Source organism: Belonocnema kinseyi, chromosome 2 (assembly GCF_010883055.1).
Source record: "Belonocnema kinseyi isolate 2016_QV_RU_SX_M_011 chromosome 2, B_treatae_v1, whole genome shotgun sequence".
NCBI classification, from domain to species: domain Eukaryota; kingdom Metazoa; phylum Arthropoda; class Insecta; order Hymenoptera; family Cynipidae; genus Belonocnema; species Belonocnema kinseyi.
In genome coordinates this window covers 815,779-839,221 of record NC_046658.1, presented here as the reverse complement: position 1 = coordinate 839,221, position 23,443 = coordinate 815,779, and the positions used below count along the sequence as shown (strand labels likewise).

The window sequence follows — 23,443 nt, the reverse complement described above, 5'->3', positions numbered from 1 at the left end:
ATTCGTGGACTATCTTGAAAAAGGTAAAACCATAACCGGAGCATACTATTCATCATTATTGGACCGATTGAAAATCGAAATCGCCGAAAAACGACCGCAATTTGAAGAAAAAAAGTTGCTTTATCATCACGACAATGCGGCTGTTCATTCATGCTTAGTTGCACAAGCAAAATTGCATGAAATCGGCTTCGAATTGGTTCCTCAGCCACCGTATTCACCAGACCTGGCCCCCAGCGACTATTACTTGTTCCCTAACCTGAAGAGATGGCTCACCGGTAAGCGTTTTTACTCAAATGATCTAGGATTATAATATCTTTGACCGAAGGTTATTACACTAATAGTTACATTACACTAAGAACGCAGTCCTATGGAGGTAGATTAATAAAATATAAAAACAGTTTTAACAAATAAGGTGACTGCTAGATCTTGTGCAGGCACCTCATTGGTCAAAACTCTTCCACAATTCTACGGTACAGCGCTAGTTGTCCCATCACTCCTGGTTTTTGCATAGAAAGCAACGTGACCAGATTTTTTTGTTTATTTTTTAGCAAATAAAATGTTATTTTCATACAAAACATTATTTTACTTAAAACAATGTTACTCATTTAACATTTCAAAAGAGCTTTCCAATCATTTTTTATCAATAATAAAGAGAAAATATTAATTAAAAGTTAAAATAATCCTGGTAAAGTGGAATACATGTATCTTAGATTTGGATTTAAATAAAAAGTATGATTCTTAAAATTTATTCTCGAAAACATAATAAATAATATTATTAATGAAATGTGAAAAGAATTCACCGAAGAAAAATTTCAACAGTATAGAGTTTAAACATACCAAATGAGTACTCTCGGTTTTGAACTTACACGGTGACCCATTCTAATCTATAATCCCAAATATCTTCTAAAATACTTTATCTACGAAGGAATGGTTCGGACAAAGGTTGACCAGGACCAAGGGGGACATTTGACTGTACTATCAATTTTGACCTTGATGTCAATTTTCAAGGTCAAATGGAGGTAAGACCCTTTTCTTAAATGAAAACCTCTCAGGTCAATTTTTAAGGTCTCTTGAAGGTCAAGACGATCTTTCTTAGATTGAACTCTGTGTCCGGATGAATTTTTTTGTAGACTTGAGGCTGTGCATTTTTATCACCCCCCCCCCCCCCCCCCCCCCCCCCCCCCCCCCCCAACATACCCAGACAGTAACAATCATTTCGGATAGGATGTAAAGACTGTGACTATGTAATTACAAAAGTTACAATCTTGACAATGTCACTTCTCTGTGACCCTGCCTCACACGTTTTGGGTGGTTGATTAACGTGAATCCTCTTGCCTCTCACCAATGTTACCAGTGCTACAATCAGCCACGGAGTAACTAAAAGCGCTCTCGATTGGCTTGAAGACACAAACGTACGCGTCTTTCAAAATCGTCCACAGTTTTCAACAAAGTTTCTCGAGAGATGGCTGCGCAAGCTGTACGAATCCTTTCCATCAGATCTCATCTTGTTTTGGGTCGCTGAGTAAAAACTACATTTTTAATATAACCCCATAAAAAGAAATTCTTTTTCTTATTGCTAAGTCAACGTTCGCCAATAGTCTAGGTAAATCGTCCCTTAACAAATATAAGTAAGTGTGTCTGACAACGTTTCTGTAAAAAAATTAGGATCCAATTAAATAGCCATTTACTGTTCCGCACCACACCGTAACACTCCATCGAGTTTGATGATCTATCGATCTGTACCAGTGAGGACTTTCGTCCAAACAATAATGACAGTTATGGCTATTGAGCTGTTTGTCGCTGTAGAATTTACTTTCATCTGAGAAAAGTACTTATCGAAATAAAATAGGATCATTCTGTAACATTCGTAAAGCCCATTGAGAAAAATTAATACGCGCCAAATTTGATGGGGCCTTAAGGCTTGCGCTAGAGTAATGTGGACTGACGTTATAACTACGATGTCCACCACATGGCGATTTAATACTCGGAAAGGATTGGAACTTTTAATGACAAAAGGCATGCACACGAAAAATCTAAAGGTCATGTGTCAGGCGACGAATGGAGACTGGGTGTTTGGAATGCTAGGGGAGTAAATGATCTCAAGGTAAAAGAATTGCGTGAAACTATGGACGTGAGGAAATTAGACATTTTATGTGTGTCTCAAACAAAGAAAAAGGGATGCGAAACCAAAGACATAAAAAACGGCGTGATGAAAGACGGATTTGAAATAGGGTCAGGAGTAGACTGTGAACCACATGGTAAACAAGAAGTAGGTCTGATTTTGAATGAAAGAGCAAAGCAGCATCTCGGAGACCATGGTTTCGTATCTCCCAGACTGATATGGGCTAGAATGAAAGTAGGAATCAGAAGACTATTTATCATAGCATGCTACGCGCCAGTTGATAGTGATTCTAGAGAAGTGAAAGACGCCTTTTGGGACACTTTAAAAGACACAATAAATATTTGCGAACATGGGGAAAGAATAATTCTACTAGGAGACATGAACGGTTGGGTGGGCATCCAAAATGAGGATACAGAAAGAGTATTAGGTAATTTTGGGGATCCAAGAACAAACTATAACGGAGATAAATTAGTATGCTTAGACAGGGGTCTGTTTATTAGAAATACTTGGTTTAGGTATAAAATGATCCACATGTACACCTGGTCTAAAGGAAATAGCCGCTGTATAATTGACTTTATAGTTGCGGATGAAAGACTAAGAGAGTTAGTCAAAGATACAAGAGTCAAGAGGGGTCCTGAATGCAATACTGATCATTAACTTCTGATCTAAAAAATTAACTTAGGTCGGAGATGGAGAAAAAAGAGAACCAAGAAAAAAAACAAACGCGAATCAAAATTGAGAACCTACAGAAACCGGCTGTGCGAATAGATTTCCAAAATAAGATAATCGAAAACATATATAGGGCAGCATGGGAGGACCTTTTAAAAAACAAAGATATAAAGGGCGCCTGGACAAAGTTACGGGATATCATTGTAGGTGTGCGATGGAAGTGTGTGGTATCGCAGTTGTAGGAAGAATGTCTGGTGATGCGTGGTGGAATGATAAAATTCATGCTGCACAAAGAGCAAAGAGAGAAGCGTACAAGAGAACTTTGAACATCGCAGGTCTTTGCAATGAGGAAAGAAATAGACGTAGAAATGATTATAGACGCGAAAACAAGATACTCAAACGATTAGATAAGGAAAGTAAAGATACAATTAGAGCAGCAGAAGAAATGAAAATACAAAACGACTTTGAAGGAAGCAGGAAACTACTTTATAAACAAATGAAAAGAAACAAAAGTACAGAATTTGTCAACATGAGAAATAGTAGGCGGGAAACGGTATATGACACAGACGGAATACTAGAGGCTGTCAGAGACTATTTTAGGACACAATTTGGAGATGAAACTATAGGAAACCACAACTGTGATGTTGAGCACGATGCGATGGAAAACTCAATTGAGAAAGTCTGTGTCACTGAGGTTAGGGATATAATTAAGAACTTAAAAAATGGTAAGGCTGCCAGGGTAGATGGTATTAACGCTGAAATGCTTAAACAAAGTGGGTTTATGCCAGGAAGGTCATGTACGGATCAAATATTTAGCTTAAGGCAAATAACAGAAAAAAGTTTCAGATTAGGAAAAAAAGTTTTGTGTGCATTTGTTGACCTAGAAAAGGCTTTTGACATGGTAGATAGAAGTGAACTTTGGGAAGTCCTGAAAAAGTATGGAGTCAATGGATGGCTCCTACAAGCTATAAAAACAATATATATATACAGGTAGCAAAGCGAGTGTAAGAGTGAATGGAAAACTGAGTGACTGTTTCGATATTATTTAAGGAGTTAGACATGGATGCGTTATGTCTTCATGGTTATTTATATTATTTATGGACAAGTGTTGAAGAATGGCTCTCTTCGACGAAGAGGGTGTGGATCTCGAAACAGTAAGGGTACGTGGGTTAGCGTTCGCAGATGATAAGGTTGTTATGGCAGAGTCTATCGAAGACTTACAAAGAATGTTGAATAAACTAGATTCAAGCATGAAGAGCATGGGCCTCAAAATTAAAGCAAATAAAACAAAAACTATGGTGTTCGAAGGAAAGAGTGAAAAAACACTATGCAATATTTTATCAAATGATGAGAGTTGAACAAGTTGATAAGTTTGTATACCTTGGTAGCTTATTTATTAGGGACGGGAAGATAGATGAGGAATTAGATAGACGCAGAAACAAAGGTAAAAATATTATTGTCAGAGCAGGTCCTCTTATCAGAAGTAAAAATATATCAAATAAAGCTAGAATGGCAATACAGAATTCTATATCTATACCGACTGTACTATACGGTAGCGAGACATGGACTTATCAAACAAAAAGATAAGAGTAAAATTAACGCAATCGACATGAGATTCATGCGCATAATGTGCGGAAAAACCCAGATCAACAAAGTAACGAGATAATTCTAAAAGAATGTGGTGCAGAAGAGACGCTAATAGACACATAGGAAATAAATCGGTTAAGATGGTTCGGACATGTTGAGAGAATGCCAAATGAACGACTAACGAAACAACTGTATCAAGGTAAAGTAAATGACAGTTACGGAACGAACGCGTTATTTACTTAAATAGCACGAGAATTCTGGATCAATCTGAAAATTATCTATCCCTTCCACACACTACTCCTTTCCCCTACCGAGTAATTCACGCCTACCCCGAAAGGGAAATGTTTTGATGGTGGAATGGTGTAATCCGCGATGATGTCGCGCTAGGGCTAGGGCTCTCCTCTCATTACTTTGACGGCAATGTTGGAGGTAGCATTGCTACTGACAGGGTTTCCCATGCCAAATAGGCTAATAACGAAGAGGAGAGGGACTAAGTGAAACACCAAAACCCATCAATGAAAAATGGAGAATATCTTAAAGATTTTGAAACACTTGTCGCTTCCCGAGGATCGTCGGGTGCCCCTGGAGCCATCGCTGGGGGCCACAGCATGCGGGATGGTTGCGATGGTGTGCTGCGAGATGGTCAGTCAGATCTCACTAATCAAACAGCTGGCCAGCAAGAACATCTGCGACAAACGGTAAGCAGTGGAACATCAACTGTGCCTGCTGAGGATGCTTTGGCTAGCACTAGCTATTTGCAGCCAACCACCTCGACAGAAATACCGTGGGAGAGCATCAATTGGGATACCACAATGAAAGAGAAATTGGTGCGTCTCTATTATGAAAGTGCGAAGTTTGAAACAAATAAGGAAAAAGGATACAATTCAAGAACAAAATTTGCTGCAAAGTATCCAATTATACAAAAGGTCGCACTAAGAGATCTTATCGCTAAGGTGAAAGACATCAGGATTAATCTACATGTTACAGAAGACCGAGCAATGGAGATTAAACAACAGGTTGATGATCCAACACCACATCTTCCAGAGGTGGATGACCTTATATAACCAGAGGCAGAAGCAGAGGTTCAGCGACAAAAAAAGCGATGAAAATGGACATACCATATGAACAGAGATGTTATGCGCCTTCATTTTTTGGCAGAGAAATGTGGGCAAAGTGTGAGGAGAGAACATCATAGACTCTTCTTACTTAAATACCCAGAGCTAGCCACAAAAATAAATGAGCAGATCTGGCAGATCAAAAACGCTCAATATCAGTAAACAGATTGCTTTCGGCTGTTGAAATAAATGCTATCAAAATGGAAGTGAAACGGCAGCTTCCTATTCATAAGCTCGCCTTGGAAGATGAGGATAACGAAGACTTCATTGATGCTGAAGGCATAGGTACTAGGGATAATGAACATCATGCACCGGATCCATTAGAACCACATCCGTATATTACTAACGATGATGTGGATAGGGAATTCTCAGAAGAACTACAGCACCTGGAAAGGAATTTTGGTCATGCTTTACTAGAGTTCAGATATGTAGAATCAACACTGAGGCATTCTCTGCCCAAAATGAACATCACAAATCATCTGCGTGCACTAATAGCACATCTCGACAGCAAGGTTTTACCTACGTATTCGAACGTAGCACAAAATGCGTTAGAGGTGCAAACTCTTGTATACTGTGCAGCTGTGGCAACCGTTAGAACGTTGGGCAAGTCCCAGCAAGGGATCGAGATCCACCATGGAAGATCAGGTTGGATATGGATGTCAGCAAAGTAAGGTGCAATTTGGGTCGATTAACTCAATATAAAAAAGGAAATAGACTGCCAGACTGCGTCGGTACAAGAAAAGTAATGCACGAAGGCAACAAAACCAAAACTTTCAGACAGATGAAAGAAGGTTCTATCATGAACTGAGAGTAAAGCCAAATAACCACCAAGGCACCGAAGTCCCTCAATTGGAAGATATGACTAACTACTGATCGGGTGTTTGGGGAAAAATGAACAGATGCAATTTGGACACTGCGTGGTTCAAACTGGAGGAAGCAAGGGCAAGCAATAGCCCAGAAATGCATCTGACAAACATCAGCGCTTTGGATGTTTCAGTTGTCTTGAAGAGGGCAAGTAATTGGAAAGCTCCAGGTCCGGACATGGTGCACAACTTCTGGTACAAGTACCTGACGAGTGTGTATCTTGCGTTGGCAAGATGTTTTCAGAAGATCATTGAACACCCAGATCCGATGCCAGGCTTTATGCTCCAGGGTACTACTTATATGTTACCAAAAAAACCAGACGCTCAAAATCCATCTGACTTTCGACCGATAGCCTGTCTTTCAACAATTTATAAATGTCTTACAGCTATCACTGCAGATAAGGTATATTCTCATTGCGACGAGAATGACATTCTTACAGAAGAACAAAAAGGATGTTGTAAAAACTCACGAGGCTGTAAAGATCTAGACACTATAGATGCTGTTGGCATGACGCAAGCTCGTAAGCATCAAAGGAACTTACACATGGCATACATTGACTACAAGCAAGCGTTTCCTTCCGTTCCGCATGACTATTTGCTTGAAGTCTTAAAACTTTGAAAACCAAGGATAACTAGATCAATACGCTTTACGACGTGTATATTTCCAGGTGACTCCTTCAGCGCACTATGGTTCTGTTTAGCATTGAATCCATTGAGCAAAACACTAACCAGCATGTCACATGGGTTCAGAATTTATGATAATGAGGTTACTCATCAAGTGACCCATCTTCTTTACATGGATGACCTGAAGCTGTACGCTAGTTCAGGCCAGAAACTGCAGCAAGTGATCGATGTCACAAAGCAGTTTTCCAATGATATCCACATGGAGTTCGGACTAGATAAATGCAGAAAAGTGCATTTAATCAGAGGGGAATTAGGGACCGCAGAGTTAGAGAACGAGTTAGAAAATGACATCGAGGCAATGGCTCCAGGCGAATCGTATAAATATCTGGGTATTCTTGAATCTAAGAGTATTCAACATACGATAGTTAAGACAAGCCTAATGACTGCCTTTACTACGAGACTCAGGTTAATTATGAAGAGTTTTCTCAACTCGGCAATCAAAATCAGGGCGATCAACACATATGCCATCCCTGTTCTCACGTACTCCTTCGGGCTCATAAAATGGTCTAAAACCGACCTTGAAAAGTTAAACAGAATTGTTCGCGTAGAAATGACAAAGCACCGAATGCACCACAGAAATTCAGCGATTGAAAGGGTAGTTCTACCACGACATTTAGGGGGTAGGGGCGTTGTAAATGTAAAAAAACTGTGTGAGTCACAAGTTATACAGTTACGAGACTATTTTAACAACAAACGAAATGTTGCGCTTTACAGAACCATTTGTCAAGCGGATCTTGAATACACGCCCTTAAATTTTTCCTCAGATGGGGCCTTGAATATCAGGGCAGAAACCATAGAGGAACTAGAAATACAATGGAGGCAGAAAGCCATCCATGGCAAGCACCCCAACACGTTAGATCAAAATGAAGTAGATAGTGAGGCATCTAATATTTGTGTTCTGTAACCAGAGACGTAAGGATTCGTCATTTCAATACAGGACTAGGTTGTCAGCACCAGGAATTATAGCAAACACGTGTTACATCAAGACGTAATTGACCGGTGCCGATTATGTGGAGATACCAACGAAACCATCGAGCACGTTATTGATGGCTGTCGCGTAATTGCTCAGAGAGAATATACGCACAGACATAATAATGTAGCGGGCATTATTCATCAACAACTTGCCCTTAAACTAGGACTCTTAAAAAAATGGGTGCCCTTCTATAGATACATTCCAATGCCCGTTTTAGAAAGCGAAGATTACATCTTATATTGGGATGTTACTACCCAAAAGGATCATTACATCCGGGCCAATCGACCTGACACCGTGATGCATTGCTTGTCCGCTTAACCGAAATTTGCAGTCAACCTATACAACCAAGATCCACAAGTATAGCGAGTTAAGGCATGAAGTAAAGACCATATGGAGGAATGTGAATCATGCATCCATTCATCCCATTGTGGTTTCGGCTACAGGCAATGTGCACGCAAGATGCACTGAACATCTTGAACATTTAGGAGTCAGTAGAGTATTGGCAGCAGCTCAGAAGGCGGGTTTATTAAACACCTGTCGCATTGTAAGAAACTTTCTTCATCATCAGGAAGCGAGCGGTTAAAAACCCGTGGAGTGGCAGATGGTAGCTCTAAGAAATCATCCAGAGGTGACTGTTGTCACCTCCAACGCTCGTGGCCGCTCGTAATTGTATACCGACACTGAAAATTTTTTGGGCGATCTGCTCGCCCACGTAGTAGAGCTGGAACACCAAATGCGTTGCGCGATTCTCACCTGCAGCTTGGTGCACATCCTCTCTCATATTGGGCACGCTCTGTTCCCACATTGGAACAGCTGTAGTCCCAACAGTATCGGTACAGTAACTCTCCCTTTAGGCGGGAGCACGGAATCCCCACGCCGAGTTTCGCGCGGAGTTATACAGTTATAGTTTATACTCTTGGGGCAATTTAATTCTCTTTTGTGGGACTGATGCGTTCCCAACACACGGGATAGGATCTGCTCACACGTTTGGTACTGTAGCTTACTTAAAAGTGGCCTGGCCGCTACACCAACCGCCGTGGTGGCACCGGGTTTACCAGAGTAAAAGTTTAGTAAATACACATAATAATAATAATAATAATAATTTAGAGCCTCAGTGGCTCAGTTGGTTAGACACTCGCACTTCACCTCAAAGGTCCGGGGTTCGATCCCTGAGCCGGTAACTAAAAATTTTTCAATGTACCTTTACTGGGGTTCTGTTGGTTCGGAACCCACCTTAAGCTGTAGGTCCCCCCATCGTGTACTTGACTGCAACCCAGTCCGTCAATGATGGGGTAAAAACCAGGCTTTGTCCAATATGTCTGGGCAGATTGTTCTTATCAGATCACTTGATTGCATTATAAAAATGCGTCCGGGACTGATGATATATACCGGGACAGCCCCGTGCAAAATGATCAAATAAAAATTCAACTCTAACCAAAAATGCCTTCGACATACAGGGCAGTATAAGCCTGTGACAACATTTCAACACAGAAATGTTTTTTATAATAATAATACGACATATACAAAGTTTCGCTAAAAAAATTGTTTTAAAAATTTATCAAATATACAAATCACAAATAAAATTGCTGAAAATTTGGCTTTAGGTAATAAACATGGTATTCCTTTAACTGTTAATAAAATTCCGACAAATAACATCATTGCTAATGTGAAAAATTGTATCAAAAATGTAAAAGATGAAGAACTAAAATTGAATATTAGAAAAACAACAACTCAAATAATCTCAAATCACAATTTTTTAAATAAATTCAATAATATAAATAAAATTGATGAACCTTTAGAAAAGTTTCAAAATGAACATAAGGATTTAATAGTACTAAATGCTGATAAGGGAAACATAACTGTAGCTGCAAATCGAAATGATTACATAACAACGATTGAAGATCTATTAAAAAATGACATTTTATACAAAAATATATTAACTAGTCTTGTTTCAACTTTGGAGCAAAAATTTAATGATATTGCAATCAGGTGGGAAAAGAAAAGGTTTATAAATGATTATATGTCTCACAAATTAAAAACAAATAACACTGTTGTTTTTAAAGCATATGCTTTACCAAAAATGCACAAAACAGATTTAAAATGGCGTTTGATTGTTTCCGCTATAGGTTCATCAACTTATAATTTATCAAAATACATTGCAAATTGTTTAAAACCAATTTCTGGCAAAACTCAAGCTTTTGTAAAGAATAGTTGGGAACTAAAAGAAGAGCTGAAAAATGACAAAGTTCCGGATTCACACTCTGTGGTTTCATTGGATGTAGTATCAATGTTTGATAATATTCCAATTGACCTTGCATTAGATTGTATAGAAGAAAAATTAAATTTAAACCATAATTTAACAAAAATCTCCAAAAAGGAATTTATTATTGCTGCTAGGACAGTATTAAATAACACAGTTTTTTCTTTTAATAGTAAATTTTTTTAACAAGTTTCAGGTTGTCCTATGGACTCCCTATTATTCCCCATTGTATCAAATTAAGTAATGGAAGATTTAGAGAAGGGCTCATGATAGTTGAACTTTTACTCCTATTCTTTATAAACGATACGTAGAGGATATTCTAGCAATTGTTTCTACTGATAAAATAGACGAATTCATTAAGATATTCAACAATATGGAAAATTCAATTAAGTTCAAGATTTAAAAAGAGGAGAATAACTCTATTTCTTATCTAGATTTATTAATTATTAAAATTTCAGAAGGAAATTTAATAACAAATTGGTATAAAAAAGCGTCTTGGTCAGGACGTTATTTGAATTATAATTCTCTTAACTTATTTTCTCAAAAAGTTGGTCTAATTAAAGGTCTTATTGATAGATGTTTTAAATTAAGTAATATTCAATTTCGCAAAGAAAATTTATATCAACTAAAAATTACTCTTTCACAAAATAATACATCCACTCCAATTAGTAAAGAAAATCATTTAAAAAATAATCCATGAAATTTATAATAATTCATCTAAAAATAAAAAATGGATTGAAACTTATAATAAATATGATCGAAAGGTTTCATTTCCTTATATTGAAGGTTTTTCTGAGCGTCTTAGAAGTGGGTTAAAAAAATATAACATTAATGTGTATTTTACAAACAACCACACACTTAATAAGTTTTCTTTGTTTAAAAATACAGACAAAGATAACAAAGAAAACTTATCTGGTTTAGTATATTTGATAAATTGTAAAGGTTGCAATAAGATTTATATTGGTGAGACGGGTAGGAGATTAAAAACTCGTATTTATGAACACAAACGGGATTGTGAATTAGGCAATCAAAATACTGGTTTGTCACAACATGCATGGCAATTTGATCACTATTTTGATTTTGAGATTAATAATGTCAATTTGTAAAATCTGACCATCCTAGAGATTTGGTCACCGTGTATTTTTTTGGATCATTGCGGCGTTCGATTAATGATGTTGCATATATTTTCGTTGTTCTAGATGCGTATTATAAATACGTTAAATTATATGCAATTAATAAAGAAAGAACAAAGGATGCTGTTAATAGATTGTTGAATAAATAAATTTCGGAAATGGGAAAACCTAGACTTTTAGGAGATAATTGTAGTCAGTTTACGTCTCCTATTTGAAGTAGAGCGTTGCAGGAAGTTGATATTCAACCGGTTTTTTGCTCTATCCGACACCATAAAAGTAATCCAGCTGAAAGGGTTATGTGGAAACTAGGCCGACTGTTTCGAACACTTTGTTCAAAATCTAACACGCGTTTGACAAAACATCTGCCAAAAATTGAATGTTCTTTAAACGTAACAACTCATAGTAGTACGGGTTTCTCACCTTAGGAATTGCACTGTGGTGTTAAACCTCATGTTCAGATAAAAACGTTGATTTCGTTTCCAGAATCGAAAGATTTAACACATGACGCTAAAATCATATTTGCACGTGAAAGATTATTAGATAGTTTCGAAAACCTCAAACAAGCGCAAAAGGGATATTCTGAAACTGAACTTAAAGTTGATGATTTGGTTTTGCTCAGGGTACAAGAAAGATCTGAAAAATTTAGAAGAGTTACTGAGAAGTTTTTCCACCTCTGCTGTGGACCATATAAGATATATAAAATTTTCGGAAAAAAATCTTATCAGTTGGTAGAAAAGGATAACCCTTCGTCAATTTTAGCAATTTATAATAGGTATAGTTTAAAATAAAATATCATAGGCGTGGGACCTTTCTGATCACGGACATAAGGATGATATTAGCCCCACCTAATGTGCTGCTGTACAGGCGAACGTTCTTTATTTTTATTGACGAATTTGAATAACAAATTTTATCAGGTGCAGTTCTGGCCAATATGAATTAAAATATGTGAAATGTGAACACTACTTTATAAGAATGATGAATGAGAGAAAAAAAAACAATAATCTCCGAAATGGTTTGTAAGTACGACTGCAATCTTGTATTTAGGTTTGAAATATTTGCAATGTATTTTAATATTTGGGAGGGGGATATTGTACTGAGTCAAATTTGTATATTCGCACCACTGGCCAAATAGACATGAATGGCGCCTGTTAGAATGCGGTGATCGTGGTCAATCTCATAAATTTAAAAGAAAAGACCATTATAGCTGCACCCGGACATCACGTGAGACAGAAGTTAGGACCAATTGGTTAATCGAATACGAAATTCGCCAACGTCACTCGTGATGAACGAAAAACGCGGGATAGTTTCCGTAGTCTTACATAAAGAGTCATGGACTCGTTCATTTCGCTTTTGTATTTCGCTGAGTAACATTAAATAACCGGTGAAAGAGTGCAAATTTGTAATTCTAAAAAAATCTGTTGGTAAGAACTTCGCCACGATTTGTAAGGAGCTGTGTCTATTTCAAGTGTATAGTGCATGTCTACGTGATTTGTAAAATTTTATTAGTAAGACCGATAAGGTTGCAACGAAAAGATTCTACTTTGTTACAGCGTGGCGAATATGCTTGTCTAATCTGAAAAAGATCATTAATAAACTGCGCTGGTGAGTGAATTTCCTGCTACCTTTGAATTTATATTCGATGTCGATGTGCAATACTCATTTAAGAAGGAATTATCAACCAATTGATTTGAGTCGCCCTGAACCCTTAGGAATGCAAATCATCAGGAGTATGTTTCACCAATTTCTATTTTTTATGAATGTTGCGTCAGCGTATTGCTTTTTCTGAAGCGAATAGGGTATGAAACAACTATTCTTGTTGCAAAGGAAACAAATTAGGATCTTGCTTTTTTGTCTCTAATTTGAGTGATTCTCGTTTTACAATATGTTTTTCTTTTATCTGTCCGCATTTTCCTGGTGTCTGTTGACTAAAATATTTATTGTTAAATTTAAAGGGTTTATAAAATTTGTGTGTGAAGATTTTAGATGTCCAGGTGCGTTAAGATTTATGTGAATAAGTTATACTGAACTTCACAACGTTTTTTTTATTACTCATGTCGTGTTAACTGATATTAAAATGAAAATAATATAATTATCTCTTACTGTTCTGAAGATCCTTTGAACGGATAAATATTTCTTTATCACATTTTATCAACTTCTCAATTCTCGCTTTCTAAAATAAAAATTTTGATTGATCTGCTCACTTTCAGAAAAGTTTATAATAATTAGAGGTCTAATAGATGTTTTGGGAACATAGTTAAAAAATGTTGATGTGAGATGAATTCTCGTAAAGTAATAATTAAAAAAAGAACAAAGTTGTAATTTAATTAATGTAAGAATAATTCCGTTACAAACGTTTTATAAAATCATCATTTATATTTATTCCTCTGAAAATTATATCTTTTAATGTTTTTTACTTATTTTTATAATACATATTCATGAATAAAAATTTAATAAAATTTAAATTTAATTATATTCATTACATTCAGAAGTGTAAGTACTCGCTAAACTCTCAAATGGTCAATTTAAACTTGTAACAATAACATTTTTTTCACGAAATTATTTTTATAATTTATTAATATAAACATTATTTATCATGTTTTCACAAATAAAAAGGATTATATTTAAATTTGTTTTCAAATTCAAACCTTATATTCTACTTTACCAAGCTTATTGGGTGACGTTTTAATTAATATTTCCCTTTATCATTTATATAAATCGCTTGCAACACAGTTTTAAAATACAAAATGAGTAACATTGTTTATAATTTCAATTTTTTCACTAAAATAACATTTCTTTTACTAAAAAATTTAAAAAGAAGTAATCTGGTCCCATTGCTTACAATGCAAAAACAGGGAGTAATGAGACAACTAGCGATTTTCGATTGGCCCGTAGCGCAACTCAACAGTTAAAAATAAGCTCGCGATGAATTAATCAAATGCATTAGTAGATCAGTCATCAAACACGAATAGACTCCAAAGCATTCTAAGTTGTAATTTTGAATAAAATTTTACTTTTTCATCTGAAAAAAAGTGACAGAAGATGAAAAACCCCAAAATAGGAGAAAAAGGTGACAAATTCCTACAATAGGAGACAAAAGGTGACAAAATTGGAAATAGGTGACACTCTGTCATGACTGTCATTAACATATTGCCTTGTAGGGATTTCGAATTTTGAAAAATTAAACTAATGGTCTAATGGGAAAAATTTCGAAGCAAATTGTCTTCGTCTCAGCAAGTACTATATGATTACAAAAAAAATTGTAAAATTATAAAAAATGTACTGTAGAAATGGTTTCTCATTAGAACGATATTTTATTGTTTTTTCTCGAAAACTATAAATTAAATCAACATACACCATGAATCAAATTTGTGTATATCACACTTCTTGAAATGATTATGAAAAAATATTTTCAAAACTTTAATAACTTTCAGAGATGTGACATTTTTGATTTAAACACAGAAAATGTCACATAGCAACAAAACGATCGAGAATTTTCTATGTCAAGGTGACCACAAGATTGAATTTTCCAATTGTCCTGACAATTACCTGACTTTTCTCTGACATTTAGACGAATTTCCCTGACAGGAAAGTATTACAAAAGCTACAAAAACGTAGTTTGAAAAAAGAAACTATCCAGATGGAAAATACTTATAAAATATTAACACGGTATTTTTAAAGCATAACTGAGGAGCAAAATACAGGGTCGTGATGTTTCTACTAATAAATATTGAAGATTCGAACTTGTGAAAATTCGATTTAATTAAGTTAGTTCGGTTTCTTGACTTTTCCAGCGGGTTAACATGGTAAGGATTCATGGTCCAACTACCCCAGAAAATTACCCCTAGCGTGAAATATGGCTAAACTTGATGAGAAGACTTTTGAGAATGTTTCCGACACTTCTACCATAAATTTCTAACTTATTTAGGTAGATCAGTCACCTGTTTTTTTGACATACCTAATGCTCTAAGGTATGACATTATAGCATCCCCAAAAAAATCCCTTTGTCGTGAAACTAGTCTGAATTTGATTGGTGGTAGAATATATACATTCTTGGACACCTACCTTAGTGAAACCCATACAAGTTCAACCTTATCCAGGTAGATCGATCACTTGATTTTTTTATCGACTAAATGCTGCAAGTGATCAAGTTTAAGTAACCCCAAAAACTGTTGTCCTTATCGTGAAGTTAGTCTTAATTTGACTGATAATTTTTGACGATTAAGTACAAAACGATATCCATTTTTTCTGTATGTGATTTGAGCAAATGGTTCTCATAGGTTATCACACAGATAAAAGCCAAAATGTATTTTACAACATACATGTATATCCCCAGCATCCTTACTCACACGAGCACTTTTAAGGGTTTTAAAATTATTTCAACTTTTCATCATCAGACCGGAAATCTGAAGGACCTGGGCTCATATCCCTGCGGAGCTAGAACATTTTTTCACAATCTTGAAATTAATCAATATTTTAATAATATTGATTAAGACCAGTAGACAAAACCAATTACATCTGAAATTATTAATTAATTTCCCTGGCCAAAAAACCTACATCAATAATAAAATATAAATTATGTTTAGTAATAAAAATCTTACAAGTACAAGGAATGACGTTGACATTCAGCTTGTAAGGAGGTTGTAAAGAAAATGTTCTCTTCTCTCCGTAGCTTAGTTGATAGAGAATCAGACCGGCAATCTGAAAGATCTAGGCTCATATCCCAGCGGAGCTAGAGATCATTTTTTCACAATCTTAAGATTAATTAATATTTTAATAATATTAAGAGCATCAGACAAAATCAATGACATCTAAAATTATTTTTAAAAACAGTTGCAATAATTATTTTACAAAATTATTTTAGAAAGTCTGCTCTCAAAAAATTTTTAATCGTTTTGATTTTTTTAATTGTTCGATATATAAAAATGGATTTTTTTTCGTTAATAATTGTTGTGCTGGAAGTTTTTCGAAGGCATTAAAAGAAGCATAGAAAAAGGTAAATTATGTTTTTTGAATATACACACATAGACTGAAAAATAATATTGATAAACGACGTTGAAATTTTAACTTATACATTATGGGGGTTACTTTTGTAACGACTGGGGTAACAAATAATTATGTTTAAAAGTATCATGGTACTATTTTATAAGTAAGCTCCATCTATGTAAAGGTCGACTTTTTTCAATATGTGTTTTCATTACAGGGTGTTGCTTTTTTTACATACGGGTTAATTTTACAAAAGCGATTAATATGACATTGAAGATAAAGAAAGAGCACAAAAATCTCAAAGTTAATGCATACAATTTTTAGTATCAGTCTACAGGTTTGTATTCAGGTAGAAATACGGGGGTTGTTTTTGTAACGATTAAGGGTGAGAAGAATTTTGCTCCTTAGTTATGCTTTACAAATACCGTGTTAATATTTTATCAGTATTTTCCATCTGGATAGTTTCTTTTTTTAACTACGTTTTTGCAGCACAGGGGTTGCTTTTTAAAATAAGAGTTGATTTTACACAAGTTTTTCATATCACATTGAAAAGCAAAAAAAAAATCCAGCCATAATTTTTTTAATACTTTTTTTTATTACAGGGGGTCATTTTTTTAATAAGGATTGATTTTACAAAAGCGATTTATAGCACATTGTAAAGCAAAAAAAAATAGCAAAAAAATCGAACCTAGTCATTTTATTTTAATTATTTTTGTAGAGGGCTTTGCTGAGTTGTCGGAAAGCTAGCGCCGCCCTGCTTTCTCGAAAACTAATGGAGCATAACTACATTTTTTTTGTAAAAAATAGCAAAGTTATGCATTATGACATCTTGTTTTTCGTTAGTAGTGCCGCTGAGTTGCCTGACTTGATTCATTAAGTAAAGGACATGTATCAAAACTGAAAATAAAATAAAAGAAAACTACAAATAAAAAAAACTAAGAATCGAATTCTGCTTTTAAAGAATGTATATTGAAAAAATATGTATATTTAATGAGGAAGTGCTTCTAACATATTATAAAAAACATATCAATTTCTATTTTACCTGAGATCTACATGATTTCTCTGACAAACTTTTTTCTCCTGATATTTCCCTGACACTTGCCCACCCTGTATGTGTACGCGATATATTCGGGATCAGGAGAACATTCTGCACAAGATACAATCATCGAATTATCAGGACGTAAAGTAGACACTAAAGTGCTTTTGGATCTCAGACTATTAGTAATAAGTGCACTTACGTGGCTCCCAGGCTATCAGTAATAAGTGCGCTTACGTGGCTAAGTGCACACCAGCATTCGTCGCTAAATAAAAATACTCTTTCACAGTCTGCACCCGTAATTGCGTGGATTCACATGTGCAATTTATCATATAATATTTGAGTGCATTTTCTGGAATTGACACTTATAAATATTAACATAAGTGCACATATACATACACGAGATACCAAACCACTTTGTATGTTTTAATTGACATTTCAATATTCAATATTTAAGTATTGAATTTTAAATTCATCCGAAAGTGAAAAGTTGACTCGTTCGAAGACATGAAAAAAACATTTAAATTGGCAAATTAAACTATTTTAAACTTCTTTAAATTTCCACAAATCGAAATAAAAATATCTTCAAATAATAAAATTTCCCATTGGAATCTTGGCCACTTTTAAGCATTTCAAAAACGAAGTGTATACACTGTCGGCACCGGCTAGCCTGCCGTTGCCGGCAACATTGTTAAATGCCGGCTTTCTTTCCTTTACATTTTTTTTAGAAATCGTATACTGATGTATGTTGATGCGCTTATTACAAACCTTGACATGAAAACACCTGCAAATATAATTTTCAGTGTTAAAACTTTAAAAAATTATGTTTTCTTATTTACGAAGTTTATATACACTATCCGTACTGGCAAAAAGCATATTTCATATATACGAAAGGGACTTTTACGCATTTTAAAGTAAGGGCATATAATTGAGGAGTTATTTTGATATTTTTTGGCTTTTGACGCGTTTAACGGAACGTTCTATGTATAAATCACTTTATATCTTCGATTCTCGACTCAAGAATTACTATTGACGTCTCATGGGGGCGGAAATCTACCCCTGTGATTGGTCATAGAAATAATTTTGGTTGCACCCCTATCCCTTCTGACATCTCGTGGGGGGGAGGCATCCCTGTGAGTGGTCACAGAAATAATTAAGGTCGCACCCCTACCCATTTTCCAATGCCACATGGGGGCGGGAAGGCACCCCTGTGACTGGTCACAGAAATAATGTAAGGTCGCACCCCTACGTCTTTTCCAACACCACGTGGGAGCGGGAAGGCACCCTGAGACTGGTCACAGAAATAATGTAAGGTCGCACCCCTACCCTTTTTCAAACGCCACGTGAGGGGCGGGAAGGCACCTATGTGATTGGTCACAGAAATAATTTAAGGTTGCACTCTTACCACTTTTCCAACGCCACGTGAGGCGGGAAGGCACCCTAGTCACCGGTCCCAGAAATAATGTAAAGCCGCACCCCTACCCTTTTCCAACGCCACGTAAAGGCGGAAATGCACCCTTTTTCTAACTTTTCTTTAACATCTCATGGAGAGGGGGACTGGAAAGCACCCCTGTGACTGTTCACAGACATAATTTTGAACAAAATACTTACCCTTTTCCAACAACGTGTTGTCGGACTAGAAGGCACCTCTGTGACTGGTCACAGAAATATCATTTTTTCAAGGATTTTCAGTCTGGGAAACAAACTAGCAAGATGGCCGATATTAAGGATTGAACAGTAGCAGTAAACACATTTAGAAAAAAATAATTTTTCAATATGTTCTTCTCGCAGTCTAGGCTCTATTATTATAATATGCTTTTTTAAGAAAACCCGTAAAAAAATTGTCGGTACCGTTAAATTTTTTACCAGTACCGGCTTTGTATACACAACCTTTCAAAAACGAACTTGTTCACACTCACATTATTTTACAATTAGAATACCAACTGATATTTAATCTGACTGAATGAGTTTTTGCTACTAAAACTAAGAATTAAAAATTTGTCTATCAGAAAATAAATTCACTCTTAATTTCCGGCTTTTAAAAATGGCGAATCTTACCCTGAAGTCATTTTGTAGATTCATTCTCTGATTCTGTCGTTGCAGCAAAAGTTGTTTGGCTCTCTTGACTCGATTTCGATAAGCGATCTGCGCTGGACTTTGGTAACCCAATCGATTATGAACTGAAGTTGGATCTCTCAAATTTGGCATACTGTTGGTCTTCTTTATAGAACTTCTGACGCTCAAGAATCTACCTTGGCCTAAGGACAAATTTGATCGACTTCCACTCCGAATTAAACCAAATTTGTTGCCTGCGAATCTATGATTCGCCTCAAATCCCCCCCTAGTATTAGTTTTAAAATTTCTGTTCAGAGTTAAGTTGCTGCGGGATCTATTGAGTCCACCTCCTCTTTTATTATACCTTTTCTTGAAAAAGCCTCCACGTAGTTTATTAGAAAATCGCTGCCAAGCCTGAGTCTTATTGAATCCTGCGATGTTTTGTTTGTTCGATGTTTGACGAGCCTGCCGACCACCACCTCGAGCTCGCGTATTAGCACCTCTCGCTTTTTCTACTCCTCCCTTGACACTGAAAACTCCGCTCTTTTTCTTTTTCTCCAATTTTATGATTTCATCTTGAAAGGAAGAAAAAGGGAATTGTTCAGTGAGCGTACGGCCTCAACAGCGAATTTAATTTCATATATTTAAATTTCTCTGGGAATAACATAGCTATCATATTCACATAATCTGCCCAAAAATACATTTTCCTTCGATTAGGCCTCTCGATCGCATCAATTGCAGCCCAGTCTCAACACATTACTCCATTTCTACATCGCCGTTTAGATTATTTTTCGTGACAAGTTTTAAAATAAATCAAAAAGAGTCATAATTGATTATTACAAAATTAGTTTTCAAGTAAAAAAATAATTGGTGAAACAATCAAACATTTCAGTACACAAAAGAATCCGAAAATCTGGGTCCTTAATTTGTTTTGAGATTACAGAAAATTCAACTCGATTAATCAAATATCCAAAAATTATATTTCTGGATTCGAAAGACTTCCAAAATGTTGTTCATTATCTTGATTTCTTCCAGAATCCTCCTTAGATTTCTTTAAATCTTTGATCGATGTTGGTACTTTTTTCTTCAATTATTCAATTTTTAAATTCTTGTAACAGATCTACCACAACACTCTGCATTGCCAAAATTGATTGAAGACGATTTAAAATGAAAGAAAAAAAAACATAAAGATCATTATTGAATAAAACATCTAAACAAGTTGAATTTATAATTGATAATATAACCAAATAAGTTTTGGTTAAATTTACCCAGTTTTGTCAAAATTGGTATTAATTCAGCTGATACGTCCTTCGTCACTATTTTCAAATCAGAATATCTCGAGTCGTATTATTCAAGCGTTAAAAAATGGATAAAACGTTCATTATTCACTAAGAGGAAACGAAAATCGAAGATATCACCATAACAATGATCAGCATACTTTCAGTCCAGCCAGATATTATTTTTACATTCTCCTACCAGATTCTTATTTATTAAAGTTCTTCCTAATAGACAAAGTCCACCCTATTTATTAATCAATATATCGATTTTTCTTCATGCCTAAATTACAAGAAAATAATCGATGATCGAAACGAGTTATTGGTAGTTATTTAAAATTTTATTTCATTAGCGAATCATTGTAATGAATCCCAATTTTTATTACTTAAAAATGAGTTGGGGAACATGGATATCTAACAGTTCTCCAGCGTTTATTTACTATCTCCTTCCTTTTTACCGGTAATTTGAGATCACGATACAAACATTACACTATTAGAAGAACTTCAAATAACTCTTACAGATTTGATGATCCCACGAGGAAACCCAATCATCTCTCTAAAACTATTATGTATTCTAAGCAATAGCCTCTAACAATCATTTGGGTGAAAACTTAAGTTTAGGAAATGAAAACCGCCAGAAAATGAGTCTACACGCAAGTAAACACCCACGAATCGAACAAAACGTTTCTTAATTTCGTTTCATGGAGCACGACGCATAGAATGAATACCACAGAAACAAGACGTGATTACTTAAGATTTCGACCCAGATTCTTTCAGGACCTCGTTTTCTGCTCTCTGAGAAATGAAAATTGACAGATCATGTGAGTAGTATCGAGAACACTTTTTCGTACAAGTACGGCGTTCAAAAATGTGTTTCTGAATGTCGTCCCTTAAATTGAATTTTACTTCTAGAATCATTGTGATTTTTGAAAAGGGCAGGAATGCGATCGTTTGAGGCAATCTCGCTTTTCACTGTTGGAGGGCACTCTTGCGACTCACGTTTAGCGGGAAAGAAAATGCAATGTTTAGATCGCCATTTTTGGATACACGCAAATAGCTCATGCAGCCGTACGCTCACGGAGGATAATCAACAATATTTGAATATTTCCTGGAGACTCTGGGCACTTACCAAGAGACATGTTCACTTTCGCGTCTACGTCCGTCATGCTTGCTTTTTGTGTATTATTGAAATTTACCCAATATTTCAGATTCGCTTTCACACACGATTTTACATGAAGTCCCGAACACGAGCAAAAATTTACTTTCACTGACACTGACTAGAGCATGATCTAACAAATATATGGTCTAGCCACGCGCAAGTAAAAAAAACCGAACCAATAAGAACCCACCGCTTAATTTCTCCATCTTGCATGAGAAAGGCGGCAAACGTAAGGGATTTTAAAATGCAAAATGTAAGAATAAAAATTTCTTGTACTTTTCAGGTGTATAAATATTTGAATCCTTAAAAAATGTATTATGATAATGTTGAAGATTGTTAAAGGAAAATACGGATTAACTATAATTTTAGGTTATGTGTTTCATAACTTCTTTCTGCTGACAAAAAATGACGTACCTGTGTCAAATACAATGAAATTGAAGTCAACTGGGAAAGTTCTGACTAAAGAAAATTATATAATGCAGTTCAGGTTGGTCGCTGGACCGGGAAACCTGAAATACCGGGAAATTACAGTGAATTTATTTTTTGACGGCGAATGTTACAAACTTTGTATAATAAAAATTTTGTCCAACTTTGATTTCAACCGTTTTTTTTTAAATTTCCTAAATTGTGATTTTTATAGATTATTATACCATTTAGTTTAGAATGCTAAAATTCGAAAATCTGTCACTTTAAAAATTTTCCAGTTAAATTTTTTTGTTCTTCAGCATATATTTTAATTGAACAATTTTAAAATGCAGTTTCAGAGGTTAAAACATTAAAAATTAGAAGTTTTTAAAATCGAAGATCTTTTTTATAAAGAACTAGGTGCCCGTCGGACTGGGAAACCGAGAATTTTACGAATTTTTAGAAGAAAAATTTGCCCAAGCTATATTTTAACAGGTTTAAAAATAATTAAAGTGCAGTTTTGAGGATTTAAACAATTAAAAATTAAAAGTATTTAAAGCTGAAATTTTTTGATAAAAAACAGTTTTATTTTATCAACTGTAAATATTAAATAAATAAATAATTTTAAAAATGGATCTGTACTCATGATTTATCAATAAAATATTAAATAAATAAATTATTTTGAAAATGGATCTGTGCTCATGATTTATCAATAATATATTTTTCATTCACAGTTTCAGGTATTCCTTTATATATTTTTTATATTAAATTTAATAAATAAATTTATTAATATATTACTTTTATTAATGTTCTCGGCCATTAAAAAATGTAAATGTGCGTTTGACTATTTTCCACTTAAAAATAAATCCATAATAATATAGTCATAATTAAATGTTCTTATTGAATTAAAAATATTGTGAGTCTAAATTATATAATTTTTAACCCATTTAATTTGAAATTTCTTAATGTAGAAAAAGAATAAGTATTTAATATTTCGCAATATTTCACTGTTCATTTAAGACGAGTAAATTGTGGGTCCGGATGCAATAAGGGCACATAAAATTTTTTCGTGCGAAAACGAAGTCCCCTGGAGGCTTTAGAAAAAATTTTCGAATTTTAATTTTC

The 23,443-nt window shown here is 35.0% G+C and overlaps 1 protein-coding gene across 1 annotated transcript in view; it reads right to left on the bottom strand.

The window, feature by feature from the left end:
• Window positions 1–22,023, bottom strand: part of LOC117168111 — a 154,011-nt gene extending 131,988 nt beyond the window's left edge. The window contains exons 1-2 of the mRNA XM_033353507.1: window positions 21,884–22,023; window positions 19,484–20,055 (exon numbers count right to left, since the gene is read on the bottom strand). Coding sequence (XP_033209398.1) covers window positions 19,484–20,055; window positions 21,884–21,920 — 609 coding nt within the window. The 5' untranslated portion in view covers window positions 21,921–22,023. The remainder of the gene's footprint in view (window positions 1–19,483; window positions 20,056–21,883) is intronic.
• Window positions 22,024–23,443: the final 1,420 nt, after the last annotated feature.